The sequence below is a fragment of the Panthera leo genome, chromosome B1, assembly GCF_018350215.1.
Source record: "Panthera leo isolate Ple1 chromosome B1, P.leo_Ple1_pat1.1, whole genome shotgun sequence".
Lineage (NCBI taxonomy): Eukaryota > Metazoa > Chordata > Mammalia > Carnivora > Felidae > Panthera > Panthera leo.
This window is the reverse complement of record NC_056682.1, coordinates 122,803,832-122,824,045: the sequence shown is the minus strand read 5'-3', so window position 1 is coordinate 122,824,045 and position 20,214 is coordinate 122,803,832. Positions and strand designations below refer to the sequence as shown.

Sequence of the window (20,214 nt, the reverse complement as noted above, 5' to 3'; positions counted from 1 at the left end):
AGGTGACAACGCCAAGACCCAAGAGATGAGAAGACCCTCTTGGCGAAATATAGTGTATTCTTCACTGCCACTACTACCACCAAATGGGTTTTTAGAACTTTGAAACACAATCTTTGTAAATCAAAAGATCCTTGTGACATACCTGTCTTGTCCCCATGCACAAGTTTGACAAATACTGGCTGAAAGGTACGATGATGGGCTCCAATATGGAAGGACTGCAGGACAGTAGAATGGGCTGCCCGGGGTGACAGAAGCTCTTTCCTGTCCAATGGGAGATGCTGCACATATCTATGGAGTGATTGAAGTTGGACTTTTGACTCAGAAACAGTTATAATTCAAGAAAATTAAAACCTCAGTGGAGGTAAAGAAACTTTGTTCCCTTTGATGTCCAGAAAAGGAACGATTATTGTGAGTGCTTATGCTACACTTACTGTAAGAATGATCTTGTTTATTGTCTTCTTCTGGGCTGGATAGTGGACTATATTTTATTATAGGTTTTGAAAAACATCTGTAATGTTGAATAGGCTATCCATATTAATAACTAAATAAATAAATAGTATATCAAACTATTATGGCATCATTTGGTTTGTTTGTATATTTTACTTCTATTTTCAGCTCCTAGAACAGTAATTGCTCATTGTTGGTGCTAAGTATTTGTTGATGAATTCCCATTTACATAGAGAAATTGAGATTTAGGTGTTTTTGTCTGGCTTCCAAGAATATCTTTTATAGGATCTATCCCTATTGAAAAGCATCATATAGAAAACCTCAAGTCAGAGGCATCCAAAAGTTACAGATTTAAGAGAAGCTATCATCTGGGCCACCTACCAGCAATCAATTGATACACTAGGAATTCCCATCTGCAGCAAAACAAAGTACATTTCTAATCACCAGTCTTTCTACAGCGAGACCAGAAGGCTATGCCCTTATGATAACAGAGGTCCACCAAACTGGGTGACGTGCTGCTCTGCCAGGGCAGGAGGTGGGAGTCTACAGACAATACTATACCATATATCCTGCTACTTCATCTTAGTTCTAGAGGCCACATTTAAATGTTTGCTACCCATTAAACGTGCATTCTGAGGGAGACAATGGGAGGAACCTCCTGGCATAGCATTAATTATCACTGTGTCAGGATTAGAGCATAGCTGAAAAGCAAAAAGGCCAGGAATTAGAAGGAGGATGATGTCTGAGTGAAATGTGCTAAAATGTCTTCTCTCCCTCCTGGGAAGGAAGCCCATTACCTCCTTGGGATCTTGCTAACCCCCTACCCCCACCCTAAGACTAACCTCATTGTGCTCAAAGCAAAACTAATTAAATGCTGGTCCATAATTCAGTGTTTTCAACTTGATAAAACATGGTTTGTGCATATTATCTGATAACCATGGAGATGTAGACAAAGTTTTTTGGCTGTGAAATGATTTTGACTTGGAACAAAATGCAGCTCTTAAATATAAGCATTAGTGTGAAGTGTTCTGAGAAACCCTGCATGTGAAGATTTCAAACAGAAATGCTCATTGGTGTCATTAGAAAGCTTATTATCTAATTCTGAATATGAGGGATGAAAATGTCTGTTAGGTAAGTTTTACCCCCTTTGTGTTCAGCTGTTAACTAGAATCAGTAAGCTTTAAAGTCATAACTCTAGGCAACCATAATATTTGAATTATACAAATATCTTTTAAAAAGCACTCAATGATATTTGGGATGAATCTTCATAGCTGTAACCAGGAAAATTGAGGGTTTTTTTTTTTTTTTTTTTACAGATGTGTTCTCTTAATTTATATAGATACAATACATAATGCCATGTAGCTTCATAGGCTGATGTTTTATAGGGGTGTCTGACAAATGTGAAAACTGTTTTAAGTGTAATTAGTGGAAAGAGTAAGGTCTTTACTGTGTGATCTGAAGTCACATCCTGGTTCTGTTACATACTGGCTATGTGACCATCACAGAGTTACTTAAACCCTCTGGGCCTGTTTTCTCATCAATATGATGAGTTTAATAATCTCTCCTTCCCAGGGTTTCTGTAATAACTGAAATTTGCAGAGGTTGAGGGTAAGGAACTATAATATCTGTGATACCCTATGGCCTATCCCCTTTTCCCCCTGCAGGATCCCAGCTAAAGGAATTCAAAGAACAGCCAAATAGGAGACACTGTCTGTTAATAGTTTGAGGAGCACTGAGTTATTCTCAGTTCAAAATACATAACCCCTTCCCCTCCCCGCCAAAACTATGACAGCCAGGTCTGCAGAGCAGGCCTTGGATGTAGGTCCCTAATACAGTACTTCCCCTTCCCATTCAGATGTCTCTGTCTCTACAGTGGAAATAATAGTTCAATAATCTTACCTTTTATTATTATTAAGCCAATATAAATGAAACTGCAGTACTATGAGTTCTCAATCCCTCTTCCCATTTTCAATGTTGCTCAGTTTATCAGTATATATTTTTATATACCTGTTCATTTATGTCTTTTTCTTAAATATAAATACTGTGTGTTTTGCATGAAGGCTTTTGGTAGCTATGCTCTGAATCCTGATAGAATCCACCTGTGATGGCCTATTGGTCATTATGCTTCTTGACTACACAGGCAGAGTCTCTTTATGTTGGAGGTTTCAAGGGTAAGCTGTTGGTTATATGGCATGAATGGTCAGCTACAGTATTTGAAGGAAAAAAGGGAGCATTGCATGGAATTTATGCTCCTTTTTAAATTTAACTAATTCCTTATTCTTTCCTTCTTAGTGGACTTTTAAAAAATCATTATTTTCTTATTCTCACTTTATTTCTTCCTAGAAAACCAACAAACCAAAACTTTTTACCAAAACTTTTTCGCTACGGCCACAGACATTTTAATCTAACATTTCAAAAATGGACAGTATACACCTGTTTATAATACTAGATAGATAGGAACTTAATATGGCGACAGTTCATTTATATATTAGAACCAATTACAATTAGACCAAACTTAGGTATGTACTGATGCCTGTGGTTCTCCTGACATTTTTGTTTTCTCAGTCCCTGGCTTTCCCACTGCCTAATACCACATTTATCCAAAGAGAGATGTAGAGCCTCCTACTTACTGAGCAAAATGGAAGATCAGGGTGATGTTATGAGCAGTGTCCTGGGCTCACAAGCAACTTCAATGGTTTCTCTGGTCCCCAACATTGTCAATGCAGTTTTCAAGGAATCAAAAACAGAGCAAGCAAGGTGGCTAAGGCATGGAAATGGGGGCTCAAGGGAAAATTGACTTGAATCAAAAAAAAAAAAAAAAAAAAAAAAAAAAAAAAAAAGGCTTTTACCTTCACACCTGACCTGAGGGCACATTCTTGGAACTTGTCCACGGCTCAGAGATTTGTAGTCTTGCTGGTAGGCATGTGTGCGATTTTATTTTACTCTGTTTAGCCAAATAGAGTTAAAACCACATTCAGCAGTGTGTGGAATGGTTTTTAGTTGGTATTGGTCACATATGTAATTTTCTGTTTCAGGATTAGGCTTTCAGAAATTTTGCTAAATTTATCTTCATCAGGGAAGTATAAAGCCTAATCTTGTCATACTTTGAAACCTATTTGAGGTTTCAGGTTTTGTTTTTTTTTTTCAGGAAATAATTTTAAAGTTACTAGACTTCTGTTAATATTTTAAAATGTTAAATCCTTAACACATACATCCAGTATATGAACTTTAAATATAACAATAGATCTTTTAAAAATATATGTAATCTATTTTCACATATAATTGAGAGACATTACTATTTAAGTAGTTACTTGTTATTTATTGATTCCCAGGAATCCTGAGGAATTTTGAAGGAAAGAAACTCTGGCTGTCCCTTTAGATTACAGTCCTACTAGATTTCTCTGTGAATGCTCACTTTAAATTTTATAACCATATCTACTTTAAAATAGGCCTAGCAAAATAGTGTCTCTGTTGGCTTTTAAGGGACTGCAATATAAACGAAGCCAAGACCATAGGGAAGCTGGCTTCATCCCTGACCTCACAGAGTCCATGCACTCAGATGAAAAACTCCTTCTCCTTTTGGGACATTTCACAGGACTCTTCCAAGGTCAGCATCACCCCATCACCAGGAACACAGCAAGGTAGCTGCTTTTGACCTTGTCTTCCCTTAGGGATATTCTGCTCAGCTTCTTGGTTCTCAGTCCCATCCCCATGTCTAGCATAGGCACATCAGATGAATACCTATACTTACCTAGAACTTATGAAGGAGGGAAAGGTTGAATTATACCCTAATATAAAGGCATGTAGGTTGCAACCCAACACAAAAAGATAAATAGCTGACCTAATCAGTGTGAACAATGGGGAGGAAATATTAACCAGAGCAGCTTTGATTTCAGACCCATCTCTGAAGCAATCCAAAACAGTTCTCAATTTCACTTGGGGCCAACCATCAGTATACAATTCTTCACCCCACCTTCCCTTTTTTTAAGGTTCTAGAATGCAACCCACTCCCCCATCATATCTTTCCTACAATAACTTCCTTTCTCTTGCAGGCAAGGAAAGTAAGGGAGGAAGTATGAATGACTCCTATTCCACTCTTTACCCATACCACTCAATTCCTAGTACCCAGAAAGTAGAGGAAGTGACACAGCAGAGTGACCATTGAGCTTTATAATATCACATACTAATACCTTTTAAATCCTCTGCTTCCCTGCTCCTACATCCTGCCCTCTTGTTCCCCTATCAGGATAACTGTGAGCTGCAGTGCCTTACCCGGAACCATGAGAAGTGGAGCAAGATGTGCACTGACCTAAGAAAAGCATCCGAGGGTTACCCGTACATATGAGCACCTATAACCGGATTTGGCAGTCCCTTACTCTAGAAAATGCAGGCTTTGTTAAACCTGTGACTAAAGTCCTATGCAGAGTTTCAGAATGAGGTTCTGGCATGCTCGGCCACAGCAACTGCCCTGTGCGTGTGCATATGATGCAAAGGTGAAGCGTCCTGCCTCGTGTAGCTACATCATCTTCTTTCCACTTCTACAATAAGCATTTGTCCACATTACTAAGAACTCTATTTCATAAACCTCATTTTTAATGGATGCATATTCTTCAAGTATATGGATGTACCATAATTTACTTAACCATTTTCCCCACATCTAGACGCTTAAGACATATTTTGATTTTTGAAAAACAAACCCCAAACGCTAAGCCGTGAGCACTTGGAGATGCTAGAGCAGTTCCTAAAAAATTATCTGACCTGTCAGTCCCTCTACTTTCTACCTCTAATTCCTATTACAATCTTCTTCAGAGGTCCTTGTCAATTGCTCAGTGTAGCCTCTTTGCACCCTCCTGATTCCACTTGTCCTTTCATTACTTCCTGGACACTCTGCTCCTGCCAAGCCCTCCCCATTCTCCTAAGGGGACTGACCACCCTAGGGAAGAGGGGCCACAAGAGCAGACTGACAGCACCTCCCTCCTGGGCATCTAGGCATTAAGTCCGTTACACCCACTCACCATTGACCACACCCTCTTCCTTACCAAATGTATCAGAGTGGGCCAAAAAAGAGTAGGCACAGAACACAACTCCAAACACCCATTAGAGCTGATGTTTAGCTAATTGGAGCCTAATTGCCTCTTGGCACTGTCCTCAACTGCTACCAGCACTTTTGCACCTGTTACCAATCCTGTGAACCACCACTCTTGATTTGTTCCAAGCTGATAAACACTCTCCAGGCACCACTCACATGGAGAGGGGAAGAGTGGGGTGGAGAGCCTCTTCTTCCTCAAGAATCTTCATTTAACACTCCTTGGGGTTCAATAACCCGGCTAACCCATTTCTTCCTATAGACCAAACATGGCAAACTGGGGACCCTCATACATCTTTGTATCACAGGGTATTTTGAAAAAAACGGGGCAGGGGGTGGTGCTGAAAAGCTGTAAACATGTAAAATTTGGATGATTTTGGGGGTGCCTGGGTGGCTCAGTCAGTTGAGTGCCTGACTTTGGCTCAGATCAAGATCTTGCTGTCTGGGTTTGAGCTCAGAGCTCAGAGCCTGGAGCCTGCTTCTGATTCTGTGTCTCCCTTTCTCTCTCTGTCCCTCCCCTGCTTGTACTTTGTCTCTCTCATTCAAAAATAAACATTAAAAAAAATTTAATATAAAAAATGAAAACTTGGATGATATTGGATAAAAACCTAGTCTTTTTTTTTTTTTTAATGGGGAAATCTGGTAACCAGGAACTCTCTATTCCAGGAGGACAGCATGTGGCTGTGGTCCCCCTTTGGATAAGGCATGCTTCTCCAGCCTGTTAAGAGTCCCTGCCTGGTCGCCTTCCCCTGTTCCTCCATAGTTCCTGGAAGTGCATGTGTCTGCGACCCTGTGGAGCCCTTATGTGCAAGCTACCTACTTTTGGAGCAAGAGTAAGGGGAGTGGATTTTTAGGGCAAAAGCAGCAGCACTATGGGAAAAGCCATTTCTAATGGAGGTCCAAATATTTGACCCAAGGGCATTGACCCTGAGCAAACATGCATTGTTTTTATCCCCTCAAAGACTTGAAATTCAGAGGGTCAGTGACAGCTGCAATCTGATGAACGTTAGGTGCGTGGAAATGCAGACAGCTACAAGCCATGCCTCGGCCTGCCCCCACTCCATCCTGCTAGCAGAAGGGGGCTGGTGCTGACCTTCTTGTCCCCTCACAGGGCTGGCAGCACACTGTGGTGACTGCAGAAATTGAAAAAGTCCCTTCTTATCTGGGTCAGAAATGCATCCCTTCTCCTGAGGCCAAAAGTATCCTAACCATCCCCATGAGCTGGGTGCTTTTATACAAAAGGGGGACACTGCTAACCCAAAAAGAAAAGCACCCTGCTCCTAAATGTTTCATTGACATCATATACCAAACGGAAGTATGTTCCCTGTATACTCCAGAGTGAATAAGCCCCAAGGGCCAGGTAGTTCTCTGTGATTCAAACCACCAACATCACACAGACCGTGAGCTAAAATATGACAATAGCACAGGAACAGTTGTCAAACCTTGTTTTCACTGGAGGTGACTAATTCAGGACCAAATATGTGCCAGAGCTCCCATAGCTCTGCCATATTGGAAGATGAATATAGTATCAAGAAGAGACCCAAACAAACAAAACGTCTTCAGTTTGAGAAAATGAGGCAGAGCATGAAAAAGCAGAGGAAGAATAAAGCAGCCATCACTTGGGACACAGACATGGTGCAAATGTCTATAAAGCCAGCACATATGGGAACAGTGTGCTTAGGCAAAGGGTCAGATTAGTAGGATCAATTAAAAAAAATTTAGAAGACATTTTGTTTTTGTGATAGATATTATGAATTTTTCACCCAATATCCAGCTCCCCATTCCTTTTTACCAGAACTCCAGTTTTGTTCAGGGGGACATTAAGCCAAGCTTAAAATACTCCAATTTCTCAGCTTTCTAAGCTTCACCTTTTCCTTTTCTTCCTTTTCCCTGCCTCAGATAGTGATATGGTTCCACATGTCCAGCAGCCCTCTTGCAAACATGAGGTACAAACATGAGGTGAAAGGACTATACACCAAGGATAGTGGAGCAGAAAGGTGAAAAGCGCCTTGACCCTCAGTAGCATCCATGACCTGGAGGAGCTGCCCTGTACCAAGGACTCTCAGTAACACATGAGACACACACCTGCTGTTCAAACCCCTAGAGCAAGGTTTTCTGTTATTTGGAGTAGAATGCAATTTTGATTAGCAAGGCTAGTCATTAAAGCATCAAAACCTCTGAAGACAAGTTGTTCTGTTCATGAGCCATAGACACAGAACTCATTAAAACAAAAGACAAAGGATTAAAACAGTTGGGGCTACCGGCTTTCACTCTCAAAGTTCAGAAAAGTCCCCGAACAGCCTCACTTGCTGATGTAGCAGCTTTCCTCACTACACAAAAATTTACTGAGCTCTTACGGTGTACATCAGGCACCATGTTGGGATAGAACGAGAAGACAGATATGGTCCGTTGGGGAAGAAGATGAGAAACATTAATCTATTACATTAAGTAAATAAGTAAGAGTGTTAACTGCATAAACAATTACAGGGGTCTGTGGAGAGAGGACTCCGAGCATCCTGCAGCAGAGAATACATAGGAAAGAAGGGTGGAGGCAAAAGATAAGGTGGGAAAAATAGAGAAGACCAGATGGGGACAGTGGGGCTTAGACATTTAAAATTTTTATTTTGTCATAGAAAACCAAAAGATTTTAAACAGAAGATTGGAATATTGGCTTTATGTTTTGTTCTACAACCAGAACTATTGCTAATAGGACACGCACGCACCGGCAGGAAGATTAATAGGTAATTGTGCTAAGTTCCTAATATTGAGAGATAATTCTCCATGGGCATCTTGTGTTTCTATACTTCTGTGAAGACATAGCTTTTTGTCTCTAACTATCCCTACAAGGATGTTGGTATAACAAACAGCCTTGTAAGATAGAGATAATGCCTCCTTTGATGGCAAAATATGGCCAAGATTGTTTGCAGACCCCTTTATAAGATTGGGGCTCTTCTAAGTGTTCCTCAGTTGAAGCACAAACCTACTATGTGTATAGTCACCATCTGAGTCACTGCCCCCTGTGGGACTAGGGGGCATGAGAAACTTACAACCTGCAGGGCAGTGAGTAATAAAGTCCTGTGTCTCTGACCCAGGAATCTCATACCTCCTCTCGGCATTGGTGAAACAGAGGCAGGCTGACCTGTTAGCTCACGTGGAGGGTAAAGCCTCAGAGTCATCACAGTTCTTCATGCTTAAATTGGGACCATATGGACAGAAAAGGGTGGATTTTGGAAGCAAAGTTGATTGTGAAGTGTCTGAATTGGGTGGCAGTGCAGAAGACAGTGAAGATGTTAATGGAGAGGAGGAACAAAGGAGGAGAAACAGGTTCTTGTAAGAGAACAGTGAGCTGGCTTTGATGCACTGGGTTGGAGGTGCTTAGGGCATCTTGAGGAGACATCCAGTGGCAGGTCCTTATCTAGCTAAGCCATGCCTATAGGAGATGTTCCATATAACAATAAGACCCTCAGCCTGCAGTGTGCCTTTTAGTACTTCCTAAATGCACATATTTTTGTGTTGCATCAGGGTCCCCAGGAAACACCAAAAACATCCCCCCTGCCTGCCAAAAAAAAGGTATACCTTACTCAAAACTTAGGGAATTAAATCTCCGGAGATGGAGACTGGGCATCTGAATTTTTAAAGCTCCAGAAGTGATATCTATCTGCAGCTATAGTGGAAAAACATTGGCCTATTAGAAACTAGGCCAATCAAACTTTCCTTAAAGTCTTCAGAACTTGACCTGGCCAACAAATGGCAGGTGGCCATTTACTGCATCAATAATCCAGGATCATTATTCAACCTTCAACCTTTTTGGAAGCCACTAAGTTCTGACCCAGGGACCAATAACAACTTTCTTAAGCTGCTCCACTCCAGATGTGGTCTAAGGTAGACATCTCCCAGAATGGTCACAGATCTTTCTGACAACCCAAACTCCCTGGAATGGTTATTCTTGACACATGCTCTGGAGATATGACCTGAATATCCTCCTGCTTGCTCAGTCTTACTGGGCATAACTCCAGATACACCCATTGTCCACAACATTCTGCCCCCATCACCTTGATGGAAAGCCCAGACATCAAGAGCCTGTTGCTGATAATCTGGGGCCTTGAGCTCCTAGAGAAGGTAAAGGGAGTGAATGCACCCCTGATATGCACATAGCCTTTCTCTTCAGCTTTCCATGTGTCCATGTGTGCCTTACAACTTTCCATGTGAGGACCCATGACTTCCTCTTGTCTGGAAAAGGGTAGTTTCTCTTCCCACCACTGGATACCTGAAGGATAGCCAATTAGTGCAGCACAAATACTCTTACTGTTTGAACCTAAGCTCATGAGACTCATGAGGATCTCAATTTCATTTGGCAATCTCACAAGAGTTTTTCTCAGCTTAATGTTGATCCCCCCTCCCAGCAACATAGCTATTTCAAAAAATAGTTGTTTCCAAAATCCTTCAAGCCTGGGAAAAAGTCAGAATTCATTAGCAAAATAATTTCTCCCAAGGTCTGATCCTCACCCACATTTGCCTTCCCTGTTCGATGCTTAAATAGGATTGGAGGGAGGGAGGAGAAGAGAGCCTGTGAGGGTTAGACACAGGCCGGAGCTCATCCAGGGTTGTCTGGCAGTTGTCAGGGTCAGTTCAACTTTGAAAAAAGCATCTTACAGGGAAGTAGAGATCTACTTTATAGAATAAAAGTCCATCCTTTAGGTGAGCCTATATTCTCTATTCTCATCCTGTACTGACATGCTCAGAAAAGCAGCTTCATGAATATTTGGGTGCTTGAGACACAGCGGTCAACAACATGGGCCAATTCCATGGAAAAAAGGCAATGTTCATGGGAATTCATGTGTTAGGAGTTCTTCAGAAGTGAGTGTTGTGGAGCATGTGTTTGGGGGAGTGGAGAGAGGGCCCCCCGAGTTCTGACAGGATCTCCCTGAGAAAGCCATTTTTTTTTAGGTGAGTCTAGGGCATGCATGGGGTTTGGAGAAAAAGAGCAGTTTGACCCCTTTAATCCCACGGTATAGGTACCACCATCTCCATCTTACAGGGTAGAGCACTGAAGTAGGAGAGAAAATAGTGTATCTAAGGACCCACCTTAGGGGCGGGGGTGTGGCCGAGCTCTAAGGAGCAGCAGTTTATGACCTTCTGACTTTACCACGAATGGGTTTCCTTTTTTCTAAAAGCAACCCCAAGACTTTTCACTGACAGTATTAAAAACAAGACAATAGCATCACCATCACCCTAAAATTGAGTAGAACACTTGATACACAGGAGGTTGAGAAGACGCATGTTGAGAGCCAGCATTAGCAATTGTTCAAGGAAGCAGAGTAACGAAAGCATTAGTAAAAATTAAATTAGGACTTGAAGCCAGAGTCCTGAGACGATCTTTCCCAAAAGATATAATGTACCCTCGAGAGCCATTTTCTTACTCATGTTCTCCCACTGAGAAGATGGTGGGAGAGGACAGCACTGCTCTGCACTCAGACAGCTCAGTGGCAAATACCTCCATCACAACAGATTTGGGGGGTGGGGTAACCAGCCTTCTAATATTTTATTAGGCTAACATAAGTGCTAATCTGGAAGAGATAAAAGAAAATTTTCCTCTTTTGATTTTGGGTGCAAATCTTCACCAAATTAACAATTTTCATTTTAAAATTTGTGAATGATAAGGTATCAACTTTGCACAGTTTTAAATAAGGCTTAACTGTAAATGCCACAAATTAGATGTGCTTAGTTAGTCCTTTGATATAGTTCTTCCACTGTTAGGAGTCTACCAATGTGCAAAGTATAAGAAATGTACAAGAAAGTTTACTGCAACTGTATTTAGTTGGAAAGGGCCTAACTTTCCAATAGTGATGGTTGTTTAGTTAAATTATGGTTTATCTAGACCAGCAATTCTTGAACTTTTTTGGCTCAGGATCCTCTTACACTTAAAAATGGTTGAGGCTCCAAAGAACTTTTATGTGGGTTATTTCTATGAATATTTACTATATTAAAAATTAAAAAGGAGAAATGTTTAAGGCACAAAAATACCCAAATATATATTCCGTTAGTTGTCAGAGTGAGGACATCACTACAGCATTCAGTCTCCGAAAATCTCCACTGTGCACTCAGCAAGGATAATAAAGAGGAAATGTCTAAGTATTATTATGAAATAGTCTTGATATTGTGGATTCTTTGAGAAGGCCTGGGGAACCTCAAAAATTGCCTGGACTTTTGCCTTCATTTTGCCTTTTTTGAAAAACCCTAATCTATACAATAGAATACTATGTGACCATAAAAATGTTTACTGTATAAAATATTCAGTGATAGTGAAAATGTTCTATTTTGAATAAAGCAGACTACAAAAGAGCATAACCAGTATTAGAAAATTTAAAACAGTCTATGGCCATACCTCCCTGAACGCACCCTATCTCGTCTGATCTCGGAAGCTAAGCAGGGTCGGGCCTGGTTAGTACTTGGATGGGAGAAAATTTAAAACAAAAAAGTCATAGACACACTAATTCGTGAGTCTATACCAATACAGACCTTTAGATGGTAAAAATATAAAATATATACAATATATATACACATATAAATACACAAAGATATAAAATATAAAAATGAAAACACATATTTCTTTTTCTGTTTTCCTGTGCTTCTTGCACTGAGATTCTTCTTTTGCAGTTAGCACAAGATATACTCAACAAATACACACATATTGCCTATTTATTGCCACCCTGAGTTTTCCTTCCCAGACATGAAAATTTCAACTCAGTAACTTTAGGAAAGATGTCATCCAGAAATATCAAAGATAAGGTATGAATTTTGCACTGCTGTAACTAAGGCCTACCTGTACATTGCCTTTGCCTTTCAGAGTGTGGTCTGTAGATGACAGCAGCGTCACCTGGGGCCTGCTAGAACCATGGCCTCCACTGCTACTCAAGACCTGCTAAATCAGACCCAGGTGATTTAAGGTGACCCAGATGATTCATGTAACATGAAAATGTGAAAAACTCTGGTAGTGCAGGAGGAATTACCTGGGAGCTTAAAAATGGGGAATGGGGGGCACCTCAGTCAGTTGAGCATCCGACTTCCACTCAAGTCATGATCCTGCAGTTTGCAAGTTTTGAGCCCGAACGTTGGGCTTGATATTGTCGGTGCAGATGCCGCTTTCGATCCTCTGTCCCCCCTCTCTCCCCCCTCCCCACTTGTGCACACACACACACACTCTCTCACTCTCTCAAAAATAAATAAACATTTAAAAAATGGGGAATGGAGGGGGCACCTCGTGGCTCAGTTAAGTGTCTGACTCTTGATTTCAGCTCAGGTCATGATCTCATGGTTCATGAGATTGAGCTCCATGTTGGGCTCTGCCCTGACAGTGCAGAGTCTGCTTGGGATTCTCTCTCTCTCTCTCTCTGCCTCCCCACCCACTTCTCTCTCTCTCTCTCTCTCTCTCTCTCTCTCAAAAATATGCATTTTTAAAAAAATGGGGAGTGGGGAAGGTCTGCATGGTGGTGTTTTGGGTTTGGTTTTGGTTTGTTTTTGTCTGATACTCCGATTGGATTGTAATGTGCATCTACTGCTGAGAACAACTACTCTCAGGCAAGGGCCTGGCTTCAACCTGAAAAAGAACAAGACTGTCACCTCCAACCTCCACATGCTTCCATGCAATGTTCCCCGCTGCAACATGTTGGTGCTCACCCTGCCAGCTCCCAGATCATAGAAATTTCACAGGGATGGTGGAGCTGGATGGAGCAAATGGCTGGGTTCCAGAACAAGGAGAAAATAAGGTATTTGCTGCTGCCCTGAAGAGCTCTAAGGCCATTTGATCTGTAAAGTTACAGTGACTTCATGCATGGGCATGGGTGTCATGGCTGTTATTTTATTTGCTTCCCACAAAATACTTCGAAAGAGAATTCTGGCAAATTTTTGAAATGATTTTTTGAGTATTCTCATCAAAAGCCAGGTTTTTGTACCTGCAGACATTGTCCAGCTTTACCACAAATCCTACTTTGCATCAAACACCTCTTCATTCCAGAAGGAGGGGGCTATGGATCACCTCAGGTACCAACCCCCGTCATTCAGCAAGTTTCTGAGGTCTTGGCCTGTGCCAGGGACTGGGCCACAGTTCCGGGACTCCGTACGCTTGACTTTCTCACTGCTTATCTGCACTTTTCCTCACCCCTGGGGCCTCCCCAGCAACACTCACCTTCTCACTCCTGCCCTAGGATGGCTTCCTCTGCTCTTGCTGGGGGCCCAGGTCAAGCCTGTCTTCCTTCTTGAGGCCTTCTTCCATGGCCCTGTGTTCTTCCCCTCTGGGCCAGCACCACCTTGGAAGATACTGGTTTAACTCAGGATGAAGTCTAAATTTTCCACATGCGTGGGGTTATTCTCTCCTTTGGTTTACATTTCCTCAAAAACGTATGCAGAGTGCTTACAGCACAGTGCCTGGAACATAGTAAACTTTCAGTAAATGCAGCCTGTTACTTCAAGGCATAGATGACACATTACCCGCAGTACCAGCTTATAGGAGGCTGTGGGTGGGCCAGTGGGCTGATTCAGTCACAAAGTAACAAAACTTAAAGAAAGCACACATCATGGAAATATAGCTATTTTATTTATAAGGCTTTAATCACCCCAACAAGTTACATTTAAGATCATTTACTTAAAAATGGACCACGATTTTTAACAATAAAACATCCCTAGGGCACCTGGGTGGCTCAGTTGGTTAAGCGTCCGACTTCAACTCAGGGCATGATCTCACGGTTGGTGAGTTCCAGCCCCACATGGGGCTCTCGGCTGACTGTGTGAAGCCTGCTTTGGATCCTCTGTCTCCCTCTCCCTCTCTCTCAAAAATAAACAAACATTAAAAAAAAATTTTTTTTTTAAATAAATCATTCCCTATGTTTAAGATGCCCCACAAAACATGCTGAGACTATGTGTAAGAGCTTAAGGAAGATACAGAGAGCATGTCCTAAGCCATGTTCAGGTGCATCCATTTAAACAATACGGAGGAGCTCTGCCCAGGGCACATACATACCAATTCTAATGTGAAAAGCAGCATGTGGACCTCAGAACAGTCCTCCCACTTCCTCCCTGAAAACCAGCACAAGGCAATCAAACTCTGTATTTGTTTCCTAGGGCTACAATAGCAAAGTACCACAAAGTTGGTGGCTTCAGCCACAGAAATTGTCTCAATTCTGGAGTGTAAAGGCCCAAAATTAAGGTGTTGGCAGGCCTAGGTCCTTCTGGAGGCTCTGAGGGAGAATCTGTTCCTGCCGCTCTCCTAGCTTCCAGTGGCTTAGTGGCAATTCCCGGCATTCTGTGTTCGTGTGGCATTCTCCCTCTGTGTGCAGCCACATCCAAATTTCTCCAGAAGACCCATCCTACTCTAGTATGACCTCATCTTAACTAAGTACATCCACTCTATTTCCAGATAAGGTCACATTCTGCTGTATTAGGTTTAGGATTTCAACATACGAATTTTTGGAAGACAATTCACCTCACAACGAACTCCTAAAACACAAGTTACAGTTGGTAATCCAGACCACCCCCAAAACCCTACCAATCTTCTTTAAAATCAAAGTGGCAAATTCTCGGATCAAAGCAAACTCCAGGGGATCCAAACGGGTGCTTATAGAGAAAATACCAGAAATGTCGTATTCATTGCTTCAGGAGAATTGCTTGCCCGGCAGATAAGCAGTTTTAGACTGCCACCACCTCTCATGTAAACTGTGTCTGAGTCTTGACAGGAAGGCAGGGCCCAGCTTCACCTGCATGCACCCTGACACAGAGCCCTGTAAAGTCCCAGGACATAGACGGTAAAGAGAGCCAAACATCCTGCTCTCTCACTTTCCAAAACAAACTATGTCATTTTCAGGAGTGCATAAAGGGAATGAAGGACTTACCAACCCAGAGCACACAAAATACAGCCATATAACGCTCAAGTGTCTCCAAAGCACAAGTACTTCTGAATAGTGATTTCATTCCTGCAGAAACCAGAACTCCAGCCAGTAGTTGTTCTACATGGTCACCACTAGGGGGCAGGCCATTAATACGTTCCTGTCAAACCATTTGCTCTGCAAAAGTTAATATACGAAGATAAGTTCCAGATTTACAAGACCAGTGCCCTAAACCCTGAGCTAGAGAGCCTATAAGCTCCAGATTTAAAAGGAGTCTTTCTAGTTGGTTTTCTCCCACATACATTGCAAGTACACATTCAAAGAAAAGCAACAACATGGGAAGCACTATCTTGTTTGCATGCTGTTTTCTTTTTAGAATGTATTTGCACAGTAAGAAACTCTTAAACTAACCTGCTCTTCCTTCAGGTATTCTCCGATCGGGAGCTCCTAGAAGTAAATTGGGGCCTCCACTGGCCAGTGCAGGTCCCAAGGAGTTTGATTTGGGTTAACGGATACCAGGAGTGGACTAATTCAGGCATCCTGTCATGGGTGCCAAGCTTATAAGAGAAGTACTCATCATGAACACTCCAAAGGAAGCTGTATTTAATTCTTCAAAATTACAGAAGTCCTAAAAACTAGCACTTCTATAAACTCGACCTTTGTCACAAACTCTTCCAAAAAAGAAGGCAAAGGAAGTCTAAAGTTGGCGTTGGTCTTCGTTCCGAGTTTGGCTTCTCTTCTCTAACCCCTACCCCTACCCAGAGACATCCGCCTTATCTGTCGTCATATATAGATTTTATGTCACCAGAAGGCCAAAGTTAGTATATTTCCAGGCAAACACTATATTTTTCCCTCAAAGACGCGGCTTCTCACTGCTGAGAGGGCAGCACCTCCGAGCAGTCCCATGACCTCACTGGAGTGTGCTGGCCATGAACCCTCGTTGGCCAGTGTTCATGGAGAGGTTGCCAGTTCTTCCTTGGAGGTCTAAACAGGATTTCCCTAGAGAAGGAGGGCTTCACTGAACAAATGACAAAGAGAGCTGCAGAGGGCCAGCCAGGTCACTGGGCTCCAGCTCCTCATTGTTCAGCCCCCCGGCTTCCCAGGGCTCCTGTCCAAGTGAGCCGGAAACTGACACTCAGAGGGACTCCACAGAACTGCAGAATGACCCCACTCCTGCCCACACAGACCCAGGGCATGAATGAGGAAACATTCTGCACAATGAGGCCAAGAGATACTTTTCAAAATCTCCTGGAGAGAAGGAAGACTGGGACCTACAGTAGGGAGAAGGCTGACAGAGACATCAAGGTTTACTCCTTGGGAGGAGAAAGGAGGGAGAAAAAATAGAGGGACTGACTTCTCTTTTAAGTGCTTTGTGATGCAAAATTCTTTTATTCCTGTGTTCGTTTTTAAAAATGGTATTAAATATTTTTAAATCATGGAAGCAATGATTTTGTCGTAAGCAAACAATACAGATAAAGAGAAATTTAGGAACCGTCCTGCAGGAATCTACCTTCAAAACAGGAAGAAACTTCCTGTAAGCCCTGAGTTTTGTGGACAAAGCATCCTTTTACATCTAAGCTAGAATTTTCTTTGTTGGCTCTGTGTCTGCTGTGAGCAAGGAGGGCCAATCACCTCACAGAGGTACATATCCCTACCAGCACAGCTAAGAAAACTCAGTAGGGACTGTTTATCTCCAATTGCCACTGACAACTTTCTCTAAAGTCAAAATAACATTTTGGTCTCAAATATCCAGGGAAATGAGGTAAAACGTTTCTCAAACAAGTCTTGGGACCTACTTGGGTCTCTATGAAACTTCACATTTTGTTTGATCTTTGAAAAAAGTCTAATAGTTTTAAAGACAAGTCTTTCGACAGTGGTAATTCACAATGAAAGGACATTTACAATAGCATTTTTCAAATGGGTTTTTAAGATTCTTATTCTCAGGGACTACTAGCAATTATTTTCTTAGAAAAAAGTTGTGAATATTACCAAGATAATGAGTCCTGAATTTCACTGTGCATTAAATTTTTAACAGGAGCTTCTTAAAAGCATAGGCTCTGGCTCATGCCCTCCCAAACTGCCAGGGGCAAGGCCTGATGATCTGCATCCTACGTGGTCCCCAGGTGACTGTGACCAGCAGACAACGACCTCAAGGACAGACAGTTCCTACATACCCACCTCTCTATCTGCACCCAGTAGCACAAAGGGACTTTTCCCTCCCCAACCCCGAAATGTTCCTTTCCCCCTTAGAGAGCTGATCAGAGCAGTACTTCTCAAACTGTGCATCCAAGACGCACAGCATCACCAGGGAACTTGTCAGAAACGCACCTCCTAAATCAGAAATTCTGGGGATGGGGCAAACCCAGTAATCTGTTTCGGCAAGCCCTCTGGTTGATTCTGATGCCCGTTAAAGTCTGAGAGCCACTGGATTTGAGAATTCTGCAATTCCAAGACAAGTAATGAAGAAAGACAGAACTCCACGTAAGGTAGAACCAGTTTATTAATGACAGCCTTAATTACAACCACTCTCAAGTGTAAAAAATAAAGGGTGACTAATTAAAATTTAGAACGCACTTGGACTTGCCGTTTGGCCTTTCACTGGATGTGCCAAAGGGAGGGGATCCTGCCTGATTCTGAATCAACTGGTCAGAGGGAGTTCACCGGAGAATGAGGTAATAAAGACAAGAGTGCCAATTGCGGGGCTCGAGTCTTCTCCGTGTTGGAATGACATTACAGAATGACAACTGCGTGGGGGCAGAGATGACATAAAATCATCTTACAGCCAGAAGATGGAATGAACATCTCTAACTACACAGAGACACAAAAACACACATGCAGCCACACACACACCCACACTCTGGAGACAGTTTTCAAAGAATTTCTGTCTTTTCTCTGAGCAGATTGACACGTTCGTCAGCCACAGCGATGCAACATGGGGCTAAAACAGAAAAGCTTGCTAAATTTCCACAAAGCATGCTAGCTGCCCAGTTTTGTGCTGGCAAGTGTGGCATCACCGTAAAATGTACCTGTGGTTTTCCCGCCGTTCCACAGGCTGATGTCTGCTCCCCAGGAGAGTGGCATCCTGGTGGATACCAGCTGGATTAAAATGTGGGGGCAGGACTCATCCCTCCCCACCTTCGTGGGGGTAAGGATGAGCGGCAGCACCTGGAAGTGGTGTCCGACCTTGGGTCACAGAACACTTGCCCCATCAATGCCCCTCCCTCCTAAGTATTTGTGCTTTGTTACCATCCTGATGGCTAGTCTGCACTAGGAGGGAGTTCTGGCCATGCTTTTTTGTTGTTGTTGTTAAATAAAAGCAAAGTAAAACCAGAAGGGGGAAAAGAAATTATAAAGTTCTTGATTGTGAGTCAACACTGTCTCAGCATTAGGTTCAATTCCATTCAAAGAGAAAACTGGGGGCTGCGGATGAGGCCCCGGAGACTGATGGGGTAAAGGGACTATCGAGTCTGTGGAAGCATTTACCAGTCGCTTCGCAGCCAGGGAGGACACGCCACACCTCTCAAGGCCGGGAACCTATGAAGTGAAATGCCGACCAAATAACATTTATAAATGTTCGTGGGAGACATGGCAGGAAAAGGAGTTGGTAGATTCAGGTTCACAGATCATGCAGGGAGATTATACCAAAAAATTAACATTGAGCTGAGTAAGAAAACACTTTAAGAGAAACTGCATCCCAGCTCTCACTTTTGGGAGACAAAAACAAAAACGCAAAAAAAGCCAAACAAAACCCAGAATATTCCAGAGTTTCCAAAGAATCCAACAACTAATAGGGTGGGCGGGGGTGAGGGATGTTAACCAATAACCTCTTCATTAACTTCAATTTCTCCTTGAATGTCATTGATAAATAAAGCTCAGGCCTACTTAGAACAACGATCTGTCCTGCTAAAATTCAGCATCACAAAGTGTCCTGCTGCCCTTACTCCATGCACGTGGGATACACAACGTCCCTTCTAAGGGACACTCCAGGAGAGACCACGCATGCCCACCCGCATTACTTGCTGAATGCGGTCACAAACTCTGAACCCCGAAGACAAGCTGTTTTCTTCTTGGGATCACAGTTGTTAACAGTTCCTTGAAATGTACAGCGAAGGGGTGCCCCAAAACACCACAGCCCCCCCAGGTAAGGGGCTGAGTTTTAGGAAAGATGTACTTCTTTAGGCCATGGAACAGAAAGCAGTCCCTTCAAGGTGTGACAAAGAACAAAACTGCTTCTTCCAGCCCTCCAGTTATCGAAGTGGAGAACGAGACTGTGTGTTCCACAAATTCAGGTACATCTGGGTCCCTCACCCTCCCTCTTTTTCTTGTTTTGGTAAGTATCCATCCATAAATTCATGGCTACAGTAGAGATTCACGGCTCAACGACTTTCATACTGGTTATCTGTTTAATTCTGTCAGTGAGCAGCATTTCCCAGTTGCACCACCCCCCTCCCCCAAACCAAGTTCTTGGCAGCTCCATCAGGTGAGATTGCAAGATGCCTCTGTGATCAGGGTCCGTGCAGCATGGATTGGGTTGGGCACGCTGGAGGGGCAGGAAGGCTGGGTCTGTCCAGTGTTTTGCAGCAGCATTGCCGGGCCCTACCAGCTAGCCCTGACAGCTTCAATATCACTAACCAAATTCTGGGCCAGGCAGATCCCAAAAATCTGGGAAAGGAAGGAAAAGAGAGTCAAACAGTGAAACTCAGAACGTCATTAGGCTTTTCCTAGGTCAATGAATCTCTTTTCTTTCATTTTTAAAATGGATACATAATTCATACACTATAAAACATGCCCTAATTTTAAAGT

General features: G+C 42.6%; 1 protein-coding gene across 1 annotated transcript in view; it reads right to left on the bottom strand.

The window, feature by feature from the left end:
• Positions 1–17,893: 17,893 nt before the first annotated feature.
• The window catches only part of TSPAN5 (tetraspanin 5), a 175,386-nt gene continuing 173,065 nt past the window's right edge, over positions 17,894–20,214 (bottom strand). The window contains exon 8 of the mRNA XM_042935846.1: positions 17,894–20,073. Within this exon, the coding sequence (XP_042791780.1) occupies positions 20,008–20,073 (66 nt within the window). The 3' untranslated portion in view covers positions 17,894–20,007. The remainder of the gene's footprint in view (positions 20,074–20,214) is intronic.